The sequence below is a fragment of the Salvelinus sp. IW2-2015 genome, linkage group LG22 (genome assembly GCF_002910315.2).
Source record: "Salvelinus sp. IW2-2015 linkage group LG22, ASM291031v2, whole genome shotgun sequence".
Classification (NCBI taxonomy): Eukaryota; Metazoa; Chordata; class Actinopteri; order Salmoniformes; family Salmonidae; genus Salvelinus; species Salvelinus sp. IW2-2015.
Genome location: NC_036862.1, coordinates 33,097,352 through 33,113,522, shown reverse-complemented (window position 1 = coordinate 33,113,522; position 16,171 = coordinate 33,097,352). Strand labels below are relative to the sequence as shown.

The 16,171-nt window shown below is 43.9% G+C and overlaps 1 protein-coding gene across 2 annotated transcripts in view; it reads left to right on the top strand.

The window, feature by feature from the left end:
* LOC111982729 (solute carrier family 25 member 36-A) overlaps nt 1–16,171 on the top strand; it is a 44,364-nt gene that overhangs the window by 21,888 nt on the left and 6,305 nt on the right. For both annotated transcript variants that reach the window (XM_070434233.1, XM_070434234.1), the window contains 2 exons: nt 3,636–3,713; nt 15,932–16,032. In XM_070434233.1, the coding sequence (XP_070290334.1) occupies nt 3,636–3,713; nt 15,932–16,032 (179 nt within the window). The remainder of the gene's footprint in view (nt 1–3,635; nt 3,714–15,931; nt 16,033–16,171) is intronic.

The following is a 16,171-nucleotide window of genomic DNA, read 5'->3' as shown; positions in this document are numbered from 1 at the left end:
GCGGAGAGGCCTGTGGGCAGTGTGGGGACTCGGAGAGGCTTGTGGAGCAGTGTGGGGACTCGGAGAGCTTGTGGCAGCATGTTGGGACTAGGAGAGCTTGTGGGCATTGTGGGACTTAGAGAGGCTTGTGGGGCAGTCGTGGGGACTGGAGAGGCTTGTGGGGCAGTGTGGAGACTATGGAGAGGCTTGTGGGCAGTGTGGTGAGACTAGGATAGGTTTGTGGTGGCAGTTGTGAGACTAGGAGAGGCTTGTGGACGAGTGTGGAGACTAAGTAGAGCTTGTGGAGAGCAGTGTGGGGACTAGGAGAGGCTCTGTGCGGGCATGGGGGGACTAGGAGATGCTTGTGGAGCAAGTGTGGGGACTAGGAGAGGCTTGTGGAGCAGCTGTGGGGACTAGGAGAGGCTTGTGGAGCAGTGTGGGGACTAGGAGATGTGGGCTGAGGCTGTGTGGCAGCAGGTTGTGGGGAGCTAGGGAGAGGCTTGTGGGGCAGTGTGGGACTAGGAGAGGCTTGTGGGGCAGTGTGGGGACTAGGAGAGCTTGGGGGCAGTGTTGGGACTAGGAGAGGCTTGTGGGCAGTGTGGGGACTGGGAGAGGCTTGTGGGCAGTGTGGGACTAGGAGAGGCTTGTGGGCAGTTGGGGACTAGGAGAGGCTGTGTGGGCAGTGTGGGGACTAGGAGAGGCTTGTGGAGCCATGTGGGAATAGGAGAGTGCTTGGTGAGCAGTGTGGGGACTAGGAAGGCTTGTGGAGCAGTGTGGGGACTAGGAGAGGCTTTGTGGGACATAGTGTTGGGGACTAGGAGAGGCTTGTGAGCAGTGTGGGGACTAGGAGAGCTGTTGGAGCAGTGTGGGGGGACTAGGAGGCTGTGGGCAGTGTGGGGACTAGGAGAGGCTTGTGGAGCAGTGTGGGGACTAGAGAGGCTTGTGGGCAAGATGTGGGGACTAGGAGGAGCTCTGTGGAGCAGTGTGGGGACTAGAGAGAGGCTTTGTGGAGCCAGTGTGGGACTAGGAGAGGCTTGTGGAGCAGTGTGGACTAGGAGAGGCTCTTGGGAGCAGTGTGGGACTAGGAAGAGGCTTGTGGAGTAGTGTGGGACTAGGAGATGGCTTGTGGGTGCAGTGTGGGACTAGGAGAGGCTTGTGGAGCAGTGTGGGACTAGGAGAGGCTTGTGGGGCAGTGTGGGGACTCGGAGAGCTTGTGGCGGCGACTGTGGGGGGACTCGGAGAGGCTTGTGGGGCAGTTGTGGACTCGGAGAGGCTTGTGGGGCAGTGTGGGACTCGGAGAGGCTTTGTGGTGGCAGTGTGGGACTCGCGAGAGGCTGTGGGGCAATGTGGGACTCGGAGAGGCTTGTGGGGCAGTGTGGGGACTCGGAGAGGACTTGTGGGGCAAGTGGGGACTCGGACAAGGCTGTTGAGCAGTGTGCGGGACTAGGAGATCTTGTGGAGCAGTTGTGGGGACTCGCGAGAGGCTTGTGGGAGCAGTGTGGGGACTAGGAGAGGCTTGGGGGCAGTGTGGGGACTCGGAAGAGGCTTGTGGGCAGTGTGGGACTCGGAGAGGCTTTGGGGCAGTGTGGGACTGGAGAACTTGTTGGGCATGTGCCGGAGAGCTTTTGGAGCAGTGTGGGACTAGGAGAGTCTTGTGGACAGTGTGGGACTAGGAGAGCTTGTGGGGCAGTTGGGACTAGGAGAGGCTTGTGGGCAGTGTGAGACTAGGAGAGGCTGTGTGGGGCAGTGTGGAGACTAGGATAGGTTTGTGGGGGCACTGTGGAGCACTACTAGAAGGCTTGTGCGAGCAGTGTGAGGACTAGGAGAGGCTTGTGGAGCGCACTGTGGCGGACTAGGGAGGTTGTGGGCACTTGGGACTAGGGAGAGGCTTGTGAGCAGTGTACGATAGGAGAGGCTTAGTCGGAGCAGCTTGTGGTTTGACTTTAAGGAGGCCTTTGAGCAGTGTGGGACTAGGAGAGGCTTGTGGAGCAGTGTGGGGACTAGGAAGGCTTGTGGGGCAGTGTGGTGACCTAGGAGAGGCTTGTGGAGCAGTTGTGGGACTAGGAGAGCTTGTGGGGCAGTGTGCGGGACTAGGAGAGGCTTGTGGCAGTGTGGGACTAGGAGAGGCTGTGTGCAGTGTGGGACTAGGAGAGGCTTGTGGGGCAGTGTGGGACTAGGAGAGGGCTGCTGGCGGTGGGCAGTGTGGGGACTATGGAGAGGCTGTTGGCTAGCAGTGTGGGACTAGGAGAGGCTTGTGGAGCAGTGTGGGGACTTAGGAAGGCTTGTGGAGCAGTGTGGGACGTAGAGAGGCTTGTGGAGCAGTGTGGGGACTAGGAGAGGCTTGTGGAGCAGTGTGGGACTAGGAGAGGCTTGTGGGCAGTGTGTGGACTAGGAGAGCTTGTGGAGCAGTGTGCGGACTAGGAGGCTTGTGGAGCAGTGGGGGACTAGGAGAGGCTTGTGGAGCAGTGTGGGACTAGGAAGGCTTGGGAGGTTGTGGGGACTAGGGAGAGGCTTGTTGGAGCGAGTGTGGGGCTAGGAGAGGCTGTGGAGGCAGCTTGTGGGGACTAGGACGAGGCTTGTGTCAAGCAAAGAGGCACTGATTTTGAAGGTAGTTCTTGAAATGCATCCACAGGTACTCCTCCAATTGAGTCAATTAGCCTATTAGAAGCTTCTAAAGTCATGACATCCATTTTCTGAAATTTTCCAAGTAGTTTAAAAGGCACAGTCAACTTAGTGTATGTAAACTTCTGCCCCACTGGAATTGTGATACATTGAGTTATAAGTGAAATAATCTGTCTGTAAACAATTGTTGGAAAAATTACTGCACATGCTACATGCACACAGTAGATGTCCTAACCGACTTGCCAAAACTATAGTTTGTTAACAMCAAATTAGTGGAGTGGTTGAAAAACTAGTTTTAAAGACTCCAACCTAAGTGTATGTAAACTTCCGACTTCAACTGTATATATCTTTATCGGGATAAGAAATTACCTATATCGTGATATCTATCTTTATCAGGATATGAGATCAGCTTACAAGATCAAACAGGCATAGGCCTATATTCCAATGTCTAGTTATGTTTGTTAACCATCAAACTATACAAATACAATACTTTATGCTTGTGTTATTGGTTTTGATAGTTTGGGATATATTACTGTCATTGCCCTCCAGCTTTGCACATTAAACTTCACAGTAAACAGTCCTAAGTAGCCTAATGTGTAGAAGTCTCAAGAAACCAGAGTAAAAATGAGCTGGTGTATTTTGGGTGTTTACACACCCTCCACWCTACCTCCTATCCTCTTGTGGGGTTTGGCAGCAGGATCCCTCCCTCACGAAACCCTATGTTGTTTGCTCTGACTCATGTCTCCTCGGCAGGCAGTGCCATGTGGACTGAAATCCAACTCCTAGCTCGTCTCTCTCCCCTACCTTCAGGGAAAGGCCTGTCTGGGGATCTGTAGCATACCCCAGCAGCAGGATGTATCATATCGTTTCAAACTACTATCATACTTCATGTTTTTCTTTCTACAAGTTGTTGTTACAACCCAGCAAGGCTTTCAGCAGACCCTACTTCATTGTTATGAACTCCGCTGAAGTTTAAGTGAAAAGAATGTGAATATTTGTGAGTGGTGGGTAAGATGTTGTGTTTTTGTCTTCAGGTTGATTCTTGAGAAAGAAGGAGCCCGCTCTCTGTTCAGGGGCCTGGGGCCTAACCTAGTGGGCGTGGCCCCCTCCAGGTAAGCACCCAACATTACTTAAAACATTTTAGATTAAATTCTTACGGCTGAGACYCGTTAACGGGATCGATATGACAACAGCCAGTGAAMGTGCAGGGCGCCAAATTCAAACAGAAATCTCATARTTAAAATTCCTCAAACATAMAAGTATTTCACACCATTTTAAAGATAAACTTGTTGTTAATCCCACCACAGTGTCCGATTTGAAAAAGGCTTTACGACGAAAGCATACCATGCGATTATGTTAGGTCAGCACCTAGTCACAGAAAAACACAGCCATTTATCCAGCCAAAGAGAGGAGTCACAAAAAGCAGAAAATAGAGATAAAATTAATCACTAACCTTTGATGCTTCATCAGATGACACTCATAGAGACTTCTCTGTTACACAATACATGTATGTTTTACGATTTATATCCAACAAAATCTCAGTTTACCCATTGGCGTATTATGTTCAGTAATGTTTTGCTTCCAAAACATCCGGTGATTTGGCAGAGAGCCACATCAATTTACAGAAATACTCATAATAAACATTGATAAAAGATACAAGTGTTATGCAAGGAACTTTAGATAAACTTCTCCTTAATGCAACCGCTGTGTCAGATTTCAAAAAAGCTTTATGGAAAAAGCACACCATGCTATAATCTGAGTACAGTTCGACAATAAATGTTTGTTTTGTTCGATAAAGTCCATTTATGTCCAAATACCTCCTTTTTGTTCACGCGTTTAGTTCACAAATCCAAATTCACGAGGCGCAGGCCAGACGGAAAGTCAAAAAAATCCATTATAGTTCGTAGAAACATGTCAAACGAAGTATAGAATCAATCTTTAGGATGTTTTTAACACAAATCTTCAATATTGTTTAAACCGGAGAATTCCTTTGTCTTTAGAAAGGAAAAGAAATGTAGCTGCCTCTCACGGGCGCGCGCCTGACTGAGCTCATGGCATTCTGCCAGACCTCTTACTCAATCAGCTCTTATTCTCTCCTTCACAGTAGAAGCCTTAGGAAGTGCAATATGACTCCATAGATACTATCTTCGGTAGGCAATGAGTTGAAAACCTACAAACCTCAGATTTCCCACTTCCTGGTTGGATTTTTTTCTCAGGTTTTTGCCTGCCATATGAGTTCTGTTATACACAGACTTCATTCAAACAGTTTTAGGAACTTCAGAGTGTTTTCTATCCAAATCTACTAATAATATGCATATATTAGCAACTGGGCATGAGTAGCAGGCAGTTTACTTTGGGCACCTTATTCATCCAAGCTACTCAATACTGCCCCAAACACAGTGCTAAAAGGAGTAGGGTTGCACAATTGTGGTATATTTCCAAAAAATCACCAGAAGTTGTGGTTGGAGGATTCCAGATTTCCTGCTTATTCCCTCCTGGCACTGGGAATCTTCCAAACAGGATTTATGGAAAACCTAGGAATTTGGGGAAATTACTGGAATTGTGCAACCTTAAGTAAATACATTCAGTACACACACTAGCCCTAATCTCTTAGTCTTTTTTCAACAATTAGCTACCTGTAGGTCTAGAAGCACATTTTCAAGGTGACAAAGTTTATGCCTAGCCTATGCCAGGCTGTTTCTGCTTCTTCAGCCAATTTGTCATTGTCTCACTGTGTTTGGCTAGGCAGAGATGTATAACGGGTGACTACACAGTCAGGCACACTAGAGGTAGTTTATACCTCCACCATCAAACATGTCAAAAAAAATAAAAACACTTCAGAACTGACCACTAAAAGCTTATCAGTCACAGTGTGTGTGCGTGCGGACCAGAATTAGGTTTAGAATTAGGTTTAGGAGCTAGGGTTAGTTTTAGGGTTAAAAGCTTGGGTTAGGTTTAGAGTTAAGGTTACGTTTTTGGGTTAACTTCTTATGGCTGCAGGGGCAGTATTGAGTAGCTTGGATGAAAGGTGCCCAGAGTAAACGGCCTGCTCCTCAGTCCCAGTTAACTAATATATGCATATTATTATTAGTATTGGATAGAAAACACTCTGAAGTTTCTAAAACTGTTTGAATTATGTCTGTGAGTATAACAGAACTCATATGGCAGGCAAAAACCTGAGAAAAATTCCAAACAGGAAGTCAACTTCCACTAGATGTCAACAGTCTGTAGAACTTTGTCTGATGACTCTAATGTGAAGGGGGCCCGAAGGAGACAGGAATGAGTCACCACTGCCAATGAGGTGAACCATTCTTTGACCACGCGCGTTCATGTGAGGCAGCTCCGTTCCATCGCTCATCTGAAAGTCAATGTTAATTCTCCGGTTGGAACGTTATTCAAGATATATGTAACAACATTCTAAAGATTTGATTGAATACTTGTTTGACATGTTTCTACTGACTGTTTACGGAACTTTTGGACATTTTTGTCACGTTTTAGTGAACACGCTTCGTGACTTTGGAATTGTTTACCAACGCGCTAACCAAAAGTAAAGTCTATAGATATAAATAACGGACATTATCGAACAAATCAATCATTTATTGTGGACCTGGGATTCCTGGGAGTGCATTCTGATGAAGTTCATCAAAGGTAAGGGAATAATTTATCATGTAATTTCTGGTTTCTGTTGGACTCCAACATGGCGGCTATTTGGCTATTGTTCTGAGCTCCGTCTCAGATTATTGCATGGTTTGCTTTTTCCGTAAAGTTTTTTTGAAAATCTGACACAGCGGTTGCATTAAGGAGAGGTATGTCTATAATTCCATGTGTATAACTTGTATTAATATATAACATTTAATGAATGAAGTATTTCTGTTGAAACGATGTGGCGATGCAAAATCACTTGATGTTTTTGGAACTAGTGATTGTAACGCGCCAATGTAAACTCAGATTTTTTTATATAAATATGAACTTTATCAAACAAAACATACATGTATTGTGTAACATGAAGTCCTTTGAGTGTCATCTGATGAAGATCATCAAAGGTTAGTGATTCATTTTATCTCTATTTGTGCTTTTTGTGACTGCTATCTTTCGCTGGAAAAATGGCTGTGCTTATTGTGGTTTGGTGTGACCTAACATAATCGTTTGTAGTGCTTTCGCTGAAAAGCATATTTGAAATCGGACACTTTGGTAGGATTAACAACAAGATTACCTTTTTAAAATGGTATAAGACACATGTATGTCTGAGGAATTTTAATTATGAGATTTCTGTTTTTTTTTATTTGGCGCCCTGTACTTTCACTGGCTGTTGTCATATCATCCCGTTAACGGAATTGCAGCCATAAGAAGTTAAGGTAAGGGTACGGGTTAGGGAAAGAGGACTTTGAATGGGACTGAAATGTGTGTCCCTACAAGGTTAGCTGTACAAGACTCTCTGTGTGTGTGTAGCCTATATAGGCTATATACACACACTACATGAACAACATTTTATGGACACCTGCTCGTCAAACATCTCATTCCAAAATCATGGGCATTAATATGGAGTCCATGCCCGTGAGCTTTACACCACTCCAGCCGACGCTTAGCATTGCGCATGGTGATCTTAGGCTTGTGTTTGGCTGCTCAGCCATGGAATCCCATTTCATGAAGCTCCCGATGAACTGTTCTTTTGCTGACGTTGCTTCCAGAGGCAGTTTGGATAATAAAAAATAATAAAATCGGTAGCGAGTGTTGCAACCAAGGACAGTCGATGACTTTGTGTGGCCTATCACTTTGCTGCTGAGCCTCTGTTGCTCCTAGACATTTCCACTTCACAATAATAGCATTTACAGTTGACGGGGCAGCTCTAGCAGGGCAGAAATATTACAAACTGACTTGATGGAAAGGTGACATCGTTTGACGGTGCTACGTTGAAAGTCACTGAGCTCTTCAGTACAGGCCATTCTACTGCCAATGTTTGTCTATGGAAATTGGATGACTGTGTGCTCGATGTTATTCAACTGTCAGCAACGGGTGTGACTGAAATAGCTGAATCCACATATTTGAAGTGTTGTCTACATACTTTTGGCCATGTAGTGCATTTCGTGTTGCATCAGAGGCCCAGGTGATTTGACTCTGCATCAGCGTGTACCCTGACAGTGTCAACAAAGCTCTCCACATACACTTAGCACAAGCTCTTGTTAGACATAGCATTAGCTAGCTTCTACCATTAGCTACCACTTAGACGCATCGTCATCAGCAGGCCAGGGGATAATTAGCATTAGTAGCAATTTAGCAACAAATCTTTTCTCTCACTCCTACAGATGGTTAGCTCACTGGCTGGCTACAGTACAGTGCCTCTCTGAGCACTGATCATTGTAGCTGTGATCGGCTTCTCTCTCTCACTCAGAAACCCTAGTTTGGTTGTTCTCTCCTTTTATCCTCCACAGTGACCGACAGTGTTATGTAACAGCATTAAGACTGTGGGATGGACAGCCTGATGCAGTGCATTAGTGCTGTTTGTCCAGTCTAACACGGAACTCAAACTGGCTGCGCACGTGCGCCATCGTGCATAAATGTATTTTGCCGCCCCCCACACCAAACACGATCACGAGACACAGGTTAAAATATCAAAACAAACTGAACCAATTACATTAATTTGGGGACAGGTCAAAAAGCATTAAACCTTTATGGCAATTTAGCTCTAATTTGTTCTGAGATATAAACATTGAGTTGTTATTTTACCTGAAATGCACAAGGTCCTCTACTCTGACAATTAATCCACACAAAACCGTCAACCGAATCGTTTCTAGTCATCTCTCCTCCTTCTAGGCTTTTTCTTCTCGACTTTATATTGCGATTGGCAACTATCATAAATTATGTGCATTACCGCCACCAACCTCATTTGTCTTTCAGTCACCCACGTGGGTATAAATAATGAGATGGCACGTGAGTACCTGCTTCTATAAACCAATGAAGAAATGGGAGGGGCAGGACTTGCAGCGCGATCTGCGTCAGAAATAGAACTGACTTCTATTTTAGCCCTTGGCAACACAGACGCTCGTTGGTGCAATAATTGAATAATATATGATTTGGACATTTATTTTGCAACGCTCTCGCACGTGACGCGAGCGGTGTATTCAGCCTGCAACAGATGGACAATGAATGAGAATCACAGTGATTGTGACAGATTCACTAYGACAGTGATTGACTGATTCACAACTCCTCTCTGTAAAAGTACAATTGTAAAATGGACCCCCGTCAACTTGTGACACAGTAACTTCCCAGAACCCTTTGACTATTAACCACAGCAACAAAGTGACGACTCAGACATTCCTACACAACAACTGAGAACTCAGACTCCAGTGCTAACATCCACTGTGTGTGTGCCTGCAGTTGACCTCCAGTGGGTCAATGTCAGATAATGTTAATAGTAGCTCCTTCCACATAGGATAGGCTAGATTAGGGTTGTCAAGGGAGGGTATATTACTGGAAACCTTTGAAGTTTACCAGTAAACTACCAGATTTTTGTTATCTTCCAAGGATTTTATGTGATCTATCACAGGTCATCTAACTTTTTCARCTGTTTTGGTACCCTGGCTACCATGCTGTGAACAGCGTGAAACAAACCCATGCACATGCGGAGATACCATGTGTGACTGTGAGAGCGAAGTGTTGCATCTCGCTCATCTCAATATCTCCGGTGCTGCTTGTGGAAATGGAATTTCACATAGTCTACCTTTTTTTTTTATATGAGGGTTTCAGCATGAAATATCTTAGATATTTAATTTTGTAATTTTTATTTTATTATGGCTATGTATTTGTTGTCAATGTATTGTCGTCAAACTGGTGGCAGTTGTGGAAAAAATCATGAGCTGGAAGAGTTGCAGAGTCAATTGTAAATCATGTCATTGTTGATTAGATGCTTTTTTTCAATAATTAGGCAATTTTTTTCTTGAAACAAATGCTCTATCTACTAAACTCATGGACACAAATATAATAGATAGAATTAATTCTATCTATGAATTAGTTTTTTTTGTGATAGGGCTGTCTATCTTGGTCAACCAAGAGTAGTCTTTTCTTTCGACCAATCAATTGGTCGACATTTTTAAAATGTGTATTTTTCCATGTGTTTTAATAAARTCATCTAAACTTAGCAAAAAAAGACGTACTCTCACTGTCCACTGCATATATTTTCAGCAAACTTAACGTGTGTAAATATTTGTATGAACATAAGATTCAACAACAGACATAAACTGAACAAGTTCCACAGACATGTGACTAACAGAAATGGAATAATGTGTCCCTTAACAAAATCAAAAGTAACAGTCAGTATCTGGTGTGGCAACGAGCTGCATTAAGTACTGCAGTGAATCTCCTCATGGACAGCACCAGATTTGCCAGTTCTTGCTGTGAGATGTTACCCCACTCTTCCACCAAGGCACCTGCAAGTTCCCGGACATTTCTGGGGGGAATGGCCCTAACCCTCACCCTCCAATCCAACAGGTCCAGACGTGCTCAATGGGATTGAGATCCGGGCTCTTGGCTGGCCATGGCAGAAACACTGGCATTCCTGTCTTGCAGGAAATCACGCACAGAACGAAGCAGTATGGCTGGTGGCATTGTCATGCTGGAGGGTCATGGGGAAGGGTACCTCATGAGGGAGGAGGATGCCTTGCCTGTAGCGCACAGCATTGAGATTGCCTGCAATGACAACAAGCTCAGTTTGATGATGCTGTGACACACCGCCCCAGACCATGACAGACCCTCCACCTCCAAATCAATCCCGCTCCAGAGTACAGGCCTCGGTGTAACCGCTATTCCTTCGACGATAAACGCGAATCCGACCATCCACCGCTGGTGAGCAAAAAATCACGACTCGTCAGTGAAGAGCACTTTTTGCCAGTCTGTCTGGTCCAGCGACGGTGGGTTTGTGCCCATAGACAACGTTGTTGCCAGTGATGTCTGGTGAGGACTGCCTTACAACAGGCCTACAAGCCCCCAGTCCAGCCTCTTTCAGTCTATTGCGACAGTCTGAGCACAGATAGAGGGATTGTGCGTTCCTGGTGTAACCCGGGCAGTTTGTTGCCATCCTGTACCTTTCCCGCTAGTGTTATGTTTGGATGTACCAATGCTGTGCAGGTGTTGTTACACGTGGTCTGCCGCCGCAAGGACGATAAGCTGTCCATCTTGTCTCCCTGTAGCACTGTCTTTAGGCGTCTCACAGTACAGACGTTGCAATTTATTGCCCTGGCCACATCTGCAGTCCTCATGCCTCCTTGCAGCATGCTAGCATGAGCAGGGACCCTGGGCATCTTTCTTTTGGTGTTTTTCCAGTCAGTAGAAAGGCCTTTATTGTGTCCTAAATTTTTATAACTGTGACCTTAAGCTGTTAGTGTCTTAACGAGCATTCCTCAGGTGCATGTTCATTAATTGTTTTATGGTTCATTAAGCAAGCATGGAAACAGTGTTTAACCCCTTTACAATAAAGATCTGTGAAGTTATTTGTATTTTAATGAATTATCTTTGAAAGACAATGTCCTGAAAAAGGGACATTTCTTTTTTTTCCTGAGTTTATATATACCTAACTTCTCTGATGCTTTGAGCATGCTGTTTGAATAAATAATAAGACAAATGACTCAAGAGGGAGCTAGCGATCAACCAGAGGATAATAACCTGTTCCTGACCCTCCTCCTCCTGGCCTTGGCAGATTCTGCCATTACGCTCCTGAAGATGCCTGTAATAGGCTACTCCAGGGGTTGGCATCCTTTTCCATTTGGAGTGCCAATTTATATGACCATTTCTACCGATCTGCGTGCCAGTTATGATTTTCATATGCACATGTTCTTGGAAGTTTCATTTAATTTATAATACAAAATATATCTCAAAATCATTGTCATGTAGTTAATTTTAATTCTTTCTAAATGAAAATTATACAAATCTAAAAGTGACTTCTATGCCATTGCCAACTCGTGCTAGCAAACTTGCAACATTGTGTGAAATATTCTGGSCCTCAGTTTCCCATGCCAGTCAGGTCAGGACAGCTGTGGGGTATTTGTTCAAGGGATGAGAAGTAAATCAGGTATTTTATGATGTTTCCRCTGGATCAGGTTTATAGGCCTACATTTGCTCACAGGCCAGGTAGCCTATGCCCACTTCTATATGCGTACTCAGGTGCGCGTCCTTCCTCAACATTGACAGGAGCGCTCCAAACAAAAGACAATGAATAAATTGACAAAACTCATAAATGGAATGAAATAAACCAAAACGTATTCCTCACAAGTGTAGCATAGGTTGTGAGTTCTGCAAACAAGGTGTCCACTCYGACAATGAGAACAGTAAACTGTAATAATATATTGAATGCATGAACAGAAATCACCGTAACCAATTATGTGAATTAACGGTAAAAGTAGGCTACTACTGGTGATCTATGTAATGGGGAATTGATAGACTAACAATCAAGGGCAAACAATTCACACAMAGTCATGAACCAATGAATGGGCACGAAATAGCGGAAGAGAGCACATTCAGGAGAGACGTGCATTGTGCATCTTAGCCACACTCTCCTTCTTCTTGGACCGTGGCATCCCCGCTGCCTCAATGGATTAGTCCTCTGAGACAGGTGCAAATCAGACAGGTGTCTCGTGTGTCATTCATTTTTATATCTGCGATTGAAATAATAATATCTGCAACTAAAATAATCTTAGTCAACCAAYAGCCTATCGACCAAATGACTAAATGGGGTCACCCCTAATATGATATTTATTTAGTTTTTTACWGTTATTCAAGAATAAATTACCAAAGTTACGTTAGATTGTCATAGATTTTGTTAAGATTACGTTAACTTTACCGGTAGCTTTGCAACCATAGGGCAGATACTGCGTAGAGCACACATACAATGAGCTCTAAAAGTATTGGGTTAGTGTCAAAATTTTGGTTGTTTTGGCTTCGTACTCCAGCACTTTCGATTTGAAATGATACAATTGCTACAAGGTTAAAGTGTAGACTGTCAGCTTTAATTTGACGGTATTTTCATCCATATCGGGTGAACCGTTTAGAAATTAATAATTTTTATGCGTTAGGTAACTCTGCATGAAATGTTTGGATGGAAACGTGGTTGGTGATATTGTTTAGCCTGAAATATGAAATGATCATACAATAATATAATTTCATTAAACTGAAACACTCAGCCCAGCCGTTGTTGCTGTTGGCTTTACTCATATTTAGTAGGGGTGTAACGGTTCACCAAACCTATCGTTTGTTTGATGTGTTGCGCTTTTGGGGTCACAGTTCAGTTTTAGTACAGTGGGAAATTAAAGCCAACAGTAATTATAGTTAAAGATGCACTATTTGAATAGTTCGCTAATTTCAGTTTGTGTCAAAACATGAAAGTATATTGTAGAGTCATTGTGCCATCTAAACCACTTTGTAGTATTTTCCATAACCAAAAATATTGTATTGTTCAGCTGTTTGAAGCTGGTGTACAAAAACGGGAAGGTAGAAATGGCGCATATAAAACAGATCTACCGCTTCTTAGGTTGCTTTTGATGAGAGTTAACATTTCTGTGAATTGTCAGGTCGACCAAAAGTTACATAATGCAGCTTTATTTTCTTTTAAGAAAATCCAAAGTGTTGGTTTCCTGATTTCATATATGATCATGAGTCGTAATGCCTGATGAGAGCACCATCAAAAAAACACTTTGGATTTTCTAAATGAAAACACACATTACTCAATGTGCGTGTGAAATCAATATGTAAACATGGCTCAGACATTGTATAGGCCTACGCTATAATGTTTTCTTACAAACAGAAAAATATGGGCACTTGTGGATCTGTAGCACGTATCTCATCTCTCAGTCCGGGGCTGTCACTGTGAAGTAGCTCTCTGTAGCCCTGGAGGTCCAGCCATCAAGTAGTAAGCACAACACCAGGGTGCATTGGCCAATTCATTGACAACTTCAGCTTTGGCTTCTTACCGTGAATTTGGAAAGTATTCAGACCCCTTGACTTTATAGCATTTTGTAACATTACAGCCTTATTCTAAAATTGATGATCTTTTTTTATTTTATCGATCTACACACAATACCCCATAATGACAAAGCAAAAAAAGATTTAGGGATGTTTGCTAATTTATTAAAAAAATAAAACATATCTTATTTACATAAGTATTCAGACTCTTTGCAATGAGATTTGAAATTGAGCTCGGGTGCATCCTGTTTCCATTGATCATCGTCGAGTTGTTTCTACAACTTGATTGGAGTCCACCTTTTGGTAAATTCAATTGATTGGACATGATTTGGAAAGTCACACACCTGTCTATATAAGGTCCCAAGGTTGACAGTGCATGTCACAGCAAAAACAAAGCCATTATGTCGAAGGCATTATCTGTAAAGATCTGAGACAGGATTGTGTTGAAGCACAGATCTGGGGAAGGGTACCAAAATACCTCCATTCTTGAATGGAATCACCAAGACTCTAGAAAGAGCTGTCCCCAGGCCAAACTGAGCAATCGGGGGAGAGGGGCCTTGGTCAGGAAGGTGACCAAGAATCTGATGGTCACTCTGACAGAGCTGCGGCGAGTTCCTCTGTGGAGATGGAGAACCTTCCAGAAAGACAACCGTCTCTGCAGCACCCACCAATCAGGCCTTTATGGAGTGGCCAGACAGAAGGTACTGCTTAGTAAAAGGGCACATGACAGCCCACTTGGAGTTTGCCAAAAGGCACCTAAAGACTCTCAGAGCATTTAGAAGCAAAAATCTCTGGTCTGATGAAACCAAGATTGAACTCTTTGTCCTGATTGCCAAGTGTCACATCTGGAGGAAACCTGGCACCATCCCTACTGTGAAGCATGGTGGTGGCAGCATAATGCWGTAGGGATCTTTTTCAGAGGCTAGGACTGGGAGACTAGTCMGGATCGAAGGAAAGATGAACGGAACAAAGTACAGAGATCCTTGATGAAAACCTGCTCCAGAGCACTGAGGACCTCAGACTGGGTCGAAGGTTCACCTTCCAACAGGACAACGACCCTAAGCACACAGCCAAGACAACGCAGGAGTGGCTTCGGGACAAGTCTCTGAATGTCCTTGAGTGGCCCAGCCACAGCCCGGACTTGAACCCGATCGAACATCTCTGGACAGACCTGAAAGTAACTGTGCAGCGACGGTCCCCAGCCAACCTGACAGAGCTTGTGGATCTGCAGCGATGAATGGGAGAAACTCCCCAAATACAGGTGTGTCAAGCTTGTAGCATCATACCCAAGAAGATTCAAGGCTGAAATCGCTGACTACGGTGCCTCAAAAGTACTGAGTAAAGGGTCTGAATACTTATGTGAATGTGATATTTCCATTTTTTATTTGCAATAAATTTGCGCAAATTTCTAAAAACCTTTTGCTTTGTAATTTTGGGGTATTGTGTGTAGATTGATGAGGGGGAAGAAAACAATTGACTCAATTTTCAAATAAGGCTGTAACATAACAAAATGTGGGAAAAGTGAAGGGGTATGAATACTTGACGAATACACTGTTATCTGAAATGGGTGCGAAAAGATGAAGTTTGTAATGTGGCTCGAGAACTTTCACGAGGTGCTGAAACCTACTATTCTTCTCAACCACCGAGAATGGGCTCATATCCGCAGACATTAACATACATATCACTCTTGTAATTTATTTTGCCCAGTCAGAATCGGCTGTGAATGGCTACTTGAATKCAGAGGGGAGACAAAGTTGTTCTTTTGCGTTTCCRTCTTGCTCCGGTTGTCGGAATACTGAGGTTATGTCGACGTAAAAGTTTGAGATGTTGGCAGCTGCATAAGCTATTGTTGATCAGTGGCGACATACTTTTWGTGTTTTATCCACAACTCTCTGTCCATTGCTGTTGTAAGCTATTGGGAAACCAACATTTTCCCAACCTGTAGATTTTAAACGTTGATGGAGAATCCTCCTGGTTTATCCACCCTACCACTCGCCATCGTASAGAACTAGTTCCCGGCTCCGCCTCAAAAAAAGACTTTGAAATACGGCATATTAAGATTCAAATTTGATTACAATGTGCGGATAGGCTCTATGTTCCAACAGAATAGCCTGAAACAGATTTACTCCAGGCATACAACACAGCGTAGACATAGCATAGACCTAGTGGTTTTTATGTTTATATTTTTTAATGTATTCATTCGGGTTCACAGTGCGGACCGAACCGAAGTCCCCAATACCAAACGGTTCGGTATGAATACAGGTACCTTCTACTGTATGCTGTAAGTTCCTTGGCCGGTCAAGGGTTTCCCCACCAGGGACGGTGAAGATGTTGATTCCTGTGCTGTAAAGTATGTATCATGTTCTCACCCTGTCTCCTCCAGAGCCATCTATTTTGCTGCATACTCCAGTGCCAAAGAGAGAATGAATGGAGTGTTTCAGCCGGACTCTACACAGGTCCACATGGTGTCTGCTGGCTTGGCAGGTAACCACACCAACCTCACTCACTTTCTAACACTATACCAWRYTKTYTTTTTTTACAGTTTTATTTATAGATTTTTCACGGGTAGGTATCCYTTTCAATCATCCATTTTTCTGTGAGTATTCAGTCAACTGTAGCTAGT